Source organism: Aegilops tauschii, chromosome 5 (assembly GCF_002575655.3).
Source record: "Aegilops tauschii subsp. strangulata cultivar AL8/78 chromosome 5, Aet v6.0, whole genome shotgun sequence".
In the NCBI taxonomy this organism is placed as follows: domain Eukaryota; kingdom Viridiplantae; phylum Streptophyta; class Magnoliopsida; order Poales; family Poaceae; genus Aegilops; species Aegilops tauschii.
Genome location: NC_053039.3, coordinates 417119027 through 417128406, shown reverse-complemented (window position 1 = coordinate 417128406; position 9380 = coordinate 417119027). Strand labels below are relative to the sequence as shown.

The 9380-nt window shown below is 42.2% G+C and overlaps 1 protein-coding gene across 2 annotated transcripts; it reads right to left on the bottom strand.

The window, feature by feature from the left end:
* Positions 1-1114: 1114 nt before the first annotated feature.
* On the bottom strand, positions 1115-8273 carry LOC109775961 (uncharacterized). Of its 2 annotated transcripts, none has more exons than XM_020334666.4 (12): positions 7895-8273; positions 5473-5980; positions 4544-4694; positions 4276-4383; positions 3810-4183; positions 3657-3733; positions 2965-3034; positions 2797-2873; positions 2617-2686; positions 2139-2296; positions 1992-2064; positions 1115-1492 (listed from the first exon to the last, which is right to left on the bottom strand). In XM_020334666.4, the coding sequence occupies exons 1-12, from the start codon at positions 8078-8080 to the stop codon at positions 1344-1346; spliced, it is 2001 nt and encodes a 666-aa protein (XP_020190255.1). In that variant the 5' UTR covers positions 8081-8273; the 3' UTR covers positions 1115-1343. The 2 variants fall into 2 exon arrangements, with proteins under 2 accessions (XP_020190255.1, XP_020190256.1); XM_020334667.4 differs by lacking the exon at positions 7895-8273 and adding an exon at positions 6705-7215.
* Positions 8274-9380: the final 1107 nt, after the last annotated feature.

The window sequence follows — 9380 nt, the reverse complement described above, 5'->3', positions numbered from 1 at the left end:
GGATGAGTACTTTTTTTGGTTGCTTGAGCACAGAGGGTGTGGGGTGTGGCTCCTCTCTTTATATGGAGGTGATTTACTAGGGTGGCTCCTAGTAATAGTATCTACCAATCGATACTTGCCTAACGATAGGATATTACTTGTAACTAATAAGGCACTCTGAATAAATGGGACATTATCCCTATTTGATATGAATGGAGTATCTACCAATCGATACTTTCCTAACAATAGGATATTACTCTTAATTAATAAGGCACTCTGAATAAATGGGATATTATCCCTATTTGATATGAATGGATTGTGCCATCTTCGGATCTTCCCCTCATCCTAATACCTAACAGAAGGGTGTGCTGTCTACTTTTCAAAACATTTACGTGGCTAACAAATGACAAATGATCTAAGCCTATGCTACTTATAGTAGGTGCGTATGAGAGCACAAACGAATAGAATAAAGCGCAACACTCATCACGAGAACATTGTATAGACAAAGGACAGAGCCATTTTTCTCTTTGTTATTAACAGGTCATCATATTTGAAGCTTATTTCCTATAACCATTTCAGAGTGTGCATATGATCCTAATGTGTAGTTTTTCAAACTGAAACTATGCTCCTGAGGGCACCGAAGAAAACTACATGGCAAAGAGGACCGAAGAAAATTACTCCCTAAAGTTAGTACAAATTTAAGTCACTTATTTTGGGACGGAGGGAATACATGGCAAAGATCACCGAAGAGCTCCACATAGTGGCATAGCACAAAAGAGGGAATTTAAATACATGTTTCTTCTTCCGAAATCGAGGTTGAAACCGCCGGCCTCTGTATCAAAGAGATGCACACAACCATCTTTATTGAAGTTGATGCAAGGCAACGAGACCAAACACATCAACAAATACATCTACGAAAACTTGCCAACCAAATAAAGAATCGCTACGCCGTTTAATATAAAAGCACCTAAGCTAGTCTCTTGGTATGCTACTGACAACAATACCTAATGATCGAAGAACGGCAACAACAGCTAAATACTCTGTAAACACCACGAGCCAATAAGAATTCAAGAAATAGCTAGATAATTTGTGCTCACTCACATGATGAAACAGACAGCGCAACTGAAGCGTCACAGAGTTTCGAAATAGCAGTCTGGGGTTTATCACGACCTTAATAAACAGCCATAATACCAACAAATACACAAGGAGTCAACCTCTGGAAGGTAGATAGATAAACAAGGTACCAACACGATTAGGTTTCTCAAGAAGTCTATTTCAAAGTTGCAATTGCTAAACAACTAGTTCCAGCCACCCGCAGTTTCCCGGATTCAGGAGTTTAACAAGGTGGTTTTGCATCAGGTACCCTACTGTTCTTGCTCCGCCTTCTTGTGAAGCTCCAGTATCATATTGGAAGCCGCAGAGCACCTCGCCTCGTGTGGGGTAGGACGAAGATCACCAGTGATGCTCATCTCAAAATCAAGGCATCTCAAACGTACACTGGCGTGGTACATCCCTTAAAAGGTAGGAAAAGGACCGGTGAAGAAGTGCTCAAAACATGGAGCTATGAGAGAGAGAGAGTGATAGGCAATCAAACATCAGTTTTGGTTATTGCTAACTGGGGACCTAATCAGTCTGATCTAAGATGAAGCCTACAAGGGTGCACACATGTCTTCATAACCATTGATCGAATGTTAAACAAACCTAACACTTGAACGGAGCATACCATGTGCTAATAAACAAGCAGCCTATTTGGATTGCTACTTGACATCAAAAGAGCAAACCCTGCCTATTGATCTGACACCTTGAAAACTCTTTTCTTCTAAGCATGGTTAGCGTAACACACTACGTATGTTATCATCACAATGCACAAAACGAACCAGGACCTATAGGGATTGAATTCAATAAAAGTAAGTGGTATATGATATTCCTAATTGTTATGCCTACATGGTCCAAGAACCTAGTACTTGCCTATCCAGAAGATCTAAGAGATAAAAGTAAACATTTATACATACCATCTGATGCTGAAGGTAGTAGCGTGTATCTTGGGGATATCCAATGGGCCCCACGGCAAATCTCATCAAGCTCCTGCATTGACAAGTGTCAAGGGTACAAGTGGCATTTAAAATTGTAATACATAAGTTCAGCTTGAGGTTTCTTACCTGGCAGTGTCGCAGGAGTGCCTCCCTCAATTTCTTCCTCTTAGTGATGGGTTGGCCACCATCTCCAGAGCAAGATGAATTGGTAACTTCCGTCATATCTGAGCAAGTTTCCTTGTATTTGCTTATTATTGATACAGCTTTAGGTGTCATCTTTCCTTCTGCATAAGTTTTAAAACATGATGAGTACAAGAAATGCGGAACTGGTATAGAAGCAACTTCTTGCCAAAACATTTCAAAAAAAAAAATCCCCAAAAAAAACTTCTTGCCAAAATTGGCCACAGTTCCGACGGACGATTTGTATGTCACAAAGTGCGGCAGACGATTTGTCCACAATGAAAAGTGTGATACACCACAGTTTAACACAGAACTTTTGGAAACGTATGGCTCCCAGAAAAACATGCCCACAGTGTTGACCACAAAACTTATACAGCGTGATTGTAAATGTAACCATGTTTAAAATGTGGCCAGGGTAGAATACCACTCAAGAGTGTCTGCATGTCCATATCACACTGAGCACTTCGTTCTTGAAGTATGCTTTCCTTGAGAAGCTGAAACGAAGAGAGAATAGGAGAGTTCACATCAGATTCTCAACTAGAAGAAAGTTATAGGAAACAAGCATCTTTTTTTCCTGAAATAAGAGAAAAGACACATAACATACAATTTCATCCCGTATTTTCTGAATTGATCGCAACGAATCATCTATCTGGTCATCAACGTTGTACTCAGTGGTGCCGCCTTGAATGAAATTTGGAACACAGATTAAATACTTGGAGGACCAATAACCAATAATATGAAAAATAAGCAGTCTTGGGTAGGTTTATCCAACCTGACTTTCCTGACAAATCCATATTTTCGCATTCCAAAGCACGGTTCTTCACTAGTTCAACATGCGGTGCCTGTGCAACAATTAGTTCTTCAAGTTAAAGCAGAGTGAATGGATCACACGAAAAACTTGGCCTATTCATCACCTACTCATCTGAAACTGATTTATGAAAAGGATGAATATTTCTTTTGATTGACTGAGCACAGTGGGTGTGGCTCCCAGTATGGAGATGATTTATTAGGTGTGGCTCCTAATAATAGGATCTACCAGTTGGTACTTTCCTAACAATAATAATTTTTTCTTAACTAATACACTATACTTAATAAATGGGATATTATCCCTTATTTGATAAGAATGGATTGTGCCGGCTTCCCCTCATCCTAATACCTAACAGAAGTGTGTGCTATCACACTTTTCCAAACATTCACGTGGCGACATGTGGTAGAAAAGGAGAAATGCTCTAACTCTATGCTATGTATAGTTGAGTGCATATGAGAACAAAAACAAATAGAATGAAGAGCAACACTGCATCATATAACATTTGTATAGAAAAGGACGGAACCATACAATTTATTGTTGTTAACAGGTCATCATATTTGAAGTTTATTTTCTACTACCATTCCAGAGGATGCATGTGATCCTAATGCGTCCTAGTATTGTAGCTTTCAATACTTTCAATCTGTAATTTAGCTTACCTCTGTAGGAAAGACATCTTGGGGCATATTGTCACGTTTAGATTGCTCCTGTGATTTGTTCTTCTCCACTTGAACACCTAAAGTTGATTATATCAGAACACAAATAAGGAACAATGTGATCAGTAAAATCTAAATACAGTTACAGTGACTAACCCGATTGTAGGATTTTAGTTTCTCCACTTGCTGCTGCGGTTGCAGCTTCTGTATTTCTTGACTTACTCATGGATTTTGGAGGTTCCGCCTCAATAACATGTTTTATTGTGGGGATCTCACTATTCAGACCCTCTGCACAGACATCAGCTGCAGCCATGGAGGCTTCAGATTTTCTTTTGCTGCTTTTCTTGTGCTTGCTGGCACTAACTGCTTGTTTGCTTTGCTTTGGAGTTGACACTTTTTTAATTCGTTTTTGCAGCTTGGACGTGCTATTCTCATCTTGCTCTTCCACATTTTCATCTATTATGGAGTGCAATGAACCTTTTCCATGTCTACGTGGTTGCTCGTTTAGTGAAGAATCAGAAGACCATTTCCTGAAACACGCGACGTGTCATATTTACCATGATCCCAAAAAGTTATTGTCCTACTTTCACACATAAAAAGATCACAACATATCTTATGTTACCTGTGGAGGAGTTCAGACAAAATCTCCTTGTACGGAAGAATGTGATAGTACTCTACTACAGATGTCGTTTTTGGAAATGGATCATTCACAAATAGCGGACCAGTCATACTGTGAAAGAGAAAGCCGAAAAATGTCAGTATCCTTTAAAAAGGGTATCACTTTTCATCAGGATGTACCATACAATGGTCTTATTTAATAAACTGATTAGTGGTTGATCAAAAGGGATGTAACCTAAAATCATACAACTATCTAGTAGGTAAAGGCAAACCTGCTAATCAAGTCTTCTAGAGAAATTTCCTCAAGGCTGCCTTTCATGGTTGGCTCATACTCCACAATGAATACCTTGGTAGCTGCCTTTTCGTTACTCAACGAGTATGCCATGGTTTCATCAAGAAGATGCAAGTTTGAGACCTTCATACCTATTAAGACCGTAAGTTTACCATAGTGAGCAGCAAACAATGCATTGTTGGTTCAAACAGAAAATGAACATACTATTAACAAAATCAAGTTCATAAATTACAATTTTTCACTATTATATTAAAAGAACCAAATAAATAGCATTCTCTAGCAAACAATTGGCAGCTATCAGGTCATGTACAGCAAGTACAGGTGAATCACCCATTATAGTGTCCCAAGTTATTTTTAATCTTCTAGCTGATGAAACTAAATCAAGTTTCAATAACTCCCAGTTTGTACATACCAAAACAAAGGAGACAGACAATGCGACGGCATTATGGCAACAACTTAAGTAATTATATTTGCTGATGTTCTTGTTTATCCCGAAAGTAAATGGTTTTACACTAGTTAAAAGCAAGGCAGAGGTACATTTTTGCGTACATTCTGGGACCACACACTTGTTCTTGTTTGCTGTAAAGCAACTGTACAACTCAAACTCATTTTTTTGCTTCATTAGCAGTTCAAATTTTGGACAATTTGCATAGTAACACATGTAGATACTTATTTACCAGAAACTTTGATCCACATTCCGTAATGCTAATAGTCACCTGATCAATGTGAGGAACCTACAGAAACATGGCTCTGTAGGCACAAAGGTTGCATACTTTATCTCAATGCTCTAGGATGAAAATTAACAGAATTGACTGATAGAAGCTACACCTTGCCAATACCAACTCAAAAAAGAAGAAGAAAATGACAGATATGGGTATATAAATTAAGGGCCGCAATGAAAAATCTGACCTGTTCTACGCTCCACCTCTGAATATGCTTGTCGCTGAAGCATAAATGGTGAATGTGAAGCACCAACGATCCCTTTAGCTGTCGATTCCTGGCCTGCTGGCTGGTTGGTACTGTGTGAATTACCAGCTGCCCCATCTAATTCCTTCTCAATGATTGACCAGATACCCTTCGTATTAGCACTATAATCAACCAAACATTTCTTTTTTGTTGGGTCGAGAAGAAGCACAGCAACTTTTGATATTGGCCACAATGCCATTTCTGGAGAATGTTTGCTCGCGTCGAGTTGTTCAGCGATCTCACATGCTTGTAGTGCTACTTTGTGAGTAATAGATAGCTTCGCATGCTTGCCAGAATTGTTCTCATGCTCATGGACCATACTCAAGTATGCGAGCAGATCTTCTCCAACAGAAAGAGAAGCACACTCAAAAAACTGTTCGGGGTCTGCAAAAGCAAGCTGCGGAGACATTTTCCTGTGGTAGTAGTTGTACAAAATGATTGCCGTGTGAATCTGCGAAACCACACACCAGTGTGATGAGTTAGCAGCTAAACAGCTATATATTATAAGCATTGTATCCTATTGACAGAGGAACACTGTCTTAAACGTATCTGAGCAGAAATAGACTCCCAAAAACATATTACAGTGCACGCAAATAAAACAAGCATTTCATGGATACATTGAGGGACATTGCCATGAATTCCAAGGAAAATACACTAATATAGTCACAATGGTAAACTGACAGGGGAAATGTAAGGATGATATGGCAATGACTTGAATCAAACATACCAGTCTTTGTGTAGACAAAAACATCCACTTAGCTACTATGTCACACAATCCAATCCAATTCAAGTTCATGGATAACTTTGAAAAACATTGCAAGGTCAAATTGATGGGCAAAGATTCCTGTTTAGGGTCATGGCCAAATAATTTCTTCCGAACTAACGCACACCCAACATTTCTGCTTGAGTTGTACATTTGTACGGAGCAGTCGCGGTGTCGCACCATCTGAGAAAATAATTTTACAGAGCTAGCCTCTCCTACTTTTGTCCTTTCTAGAATACACCATGGAAAAATGCATCATTTTCTTAGAAGAAGAGGCAAAGCGGCTGATACAACTTTTTCGGCTTACGGTGCTAACCTACGGGATTAGCAACCAAAATTGGCAATTTCTATTGACAATTACGGTGACAGCTGACAAGAGAAATACAGAAACTAAGGGACGACTGCGGCTTGCCTTAGCTCCCTGCGGCTTCTCCACCCGTGGTGCGGCCATGCGCCACGACGCCGCCTGTCACTCCACCTCCCAACCATCCTCTTACGCGGCGCGCTCTCGCCGCCGCTGACGGCGAATACGAGACCACGCCGCATCTGCCGCCGCCGCCGCCGCCGCCATCTCCCTCTCCGTCGCCTAGAGGGGCACACTCTGTGTGCGCCCGCCCGTCAGACAGCAGCGGCTCTCAGTGGGCTTTCCCGACTGGGCCTCCATACTGTACATCCAACACAATTAAGAAGCCCACTACTAACCACACCACCACCACAATTAAGGCCCATCATCTCGCCATCTTCTTCCTCCTCCGCCCAAATCCTCCCATGCCAGAAAGAAAGAAAGAAAAAGACTCCTCCCATGCCCGTTTCCTAGTTCCTCGCCGGGAGGAAGAGGAAGCCACCCCCAATTCCCTCGCCGCGGCGTGGTTGGACAGCGAGATCCCCTACTATCTGCCACGGGCGGCGGGTACACGCACCCACCACCGATGAGGACATGGTACGGCACACCACAACCTCACAAAGTTTCTTTGTAGCTCAGGCTACATGAAACCTCTTATCCTCAACCCTCCAGCTTTGCTTTGAGATCCGTACTCTCCAACTAACTTACAACAAGAAGATTTCTCTTTTTTGTTTCTCTAAAATGAAACAACATATGAACTTCAAACTTTGCAGATCGAACAAACATTAGAACATCAATGTGTGAAAAAACTTTCAGATTTTTTGGTCTGAAATAAATATAGAAAATGAGATTTTGTTTGACTAAAAATATTATTTTTAAGTATTTAAAATGCATGAAAAAATCTGAAAGTTTTTTTCCCAGATTGTAGTTAGAATGTATTGTTGTTCTGTAAAATTTGAAGTTTATATGTTGTGTCGTTTGAGAGAAACAAAAAAGACAAATACGTCTGCACGGATCACGATCCATAAATGAATGGCAAAGATAAGGGGTACCGTGTAGCCTAAGCTACAGAAAACCACACTCATAATTCCCAAGCATCCACCGGAAATCAGCCCCCCGGCGGGCAGTTCCGCGCATCCCCCCGCTGCCAACGTGATCTTCGCCAAAAACCGCAAGTAATCCTACGACCACCCCAACCCCGCGCGGCGACCACACACAAAGGAACATAGATCGACCAGCTAGCGGCACGAGTTGCTCACCTGCTGCGCGACGGCGCGTTGCTTGTCCGGCGTCACGTAGCGCTCGCCCTGGGCGGCGCCAAAGGCCGCCCCGCGCCGCAGAGCTGGCTTGACGAGGTGCTCCACGAGCATCTTCACGGCGTCCTCCATGGGCACCACCTCCTCCTCCGCCAGCTCCTCCCCTGCCCCCCTTCTGCCGCTCGACATACCGCCCTGAACCTACGCTTTGCCTCCGCCGACCGGACGGATCTCTAGGGTTTCGGGCTCGGGATTCTGTGCGGCTTTGCGGCGGCGGCTGGCTGGCTGGCCGGCCGTGGGTGGATCGAGGGTTTTTGTAGATGGAGAGGGCAAGAAGCAGTGTGGTGCGGTGGTGGGTGGCCAAAGCTGAAAACGGGAAGGCACGCGCGAAGGAACGTGACGGTGGCTATCCAAGCGCAAACAGTAAGGGCCAGGTCGATCGTCCACCGTCCATTTCGATTTCACCAACTCATCGTGGATCCTATCATTAATTTTCATACAAAAATACAGGTTTTATTTGTAGATAACAGCACACTAAAATTGGACAATAAATATAGTACATTTATAAACAGCTATGAAATCTTTCAAAAATCATGATACGCCAGTTGTGATAGAAAATTTGCGTAATGTACTCAAAGGAAATATATTACAATTGAGTCGTCAGGGTTTCCGCATACATCGGATTCATCAAGACACCGGTAGCCTTCACGGTCCCGCACATGCTACATCTCCACCGCACGCTTCTGATCCTTGTGGTTCCTTTTGTTGGCGTGATATCATGAAACTTTGCCCTAACTTTCTTGAAATCTCGAGGGTGGGAATTCAATGCGGCTCCATGACTCTTTTTTGGAAGGACCTTTGGCATGATAATATTCTTCCAGTTAAAAATTTCTTGGGCATCACGTCTTTGAAGGAGGCGTTTCACCTACCACTGTCAATACAAACTCACGAGGAGGTATGTGGTCTTCAAGCCAGCACAACCCATATTGCACCTGATTCATCTACACATGCAAAATGTCGCTATGTCTAGGGTGTAGTGGATTTAAATCAAGTAATTTCTTGGGCATCACGTCTTTGAAGGAGGCGTTTCACCTACCACTGTCCGTACAAGCTCATGAGGAGGTACGTGATCTTCAAGCTAGCACAACCCATATTGCACCTGATTCTTCTACACATGAAAATGTCGCTATGTCTAGAGTGTAGTGGATTTAAATCGAGTAATTTCTTGGGCATCATGTCATTGGAGAAGACGATTCACCTAACACTATCCGTACCAGCTCATGAGGAGGTACGTGATCTTCAAGCTAGCACAACCCACATGGCACCTGATTCTTCTACACATGAAAAATATCGCTTTGTCTAGGGTGTCGTGGATTTAAATCGAGTAATTTCTTGCGCATCACGTCTTTGAAGGAGGCGTTTCACGTACCACTATCCGTACAAGCTCATAAGGAGGTACGTGATCTTCAAGCTAACACAACCCACATTA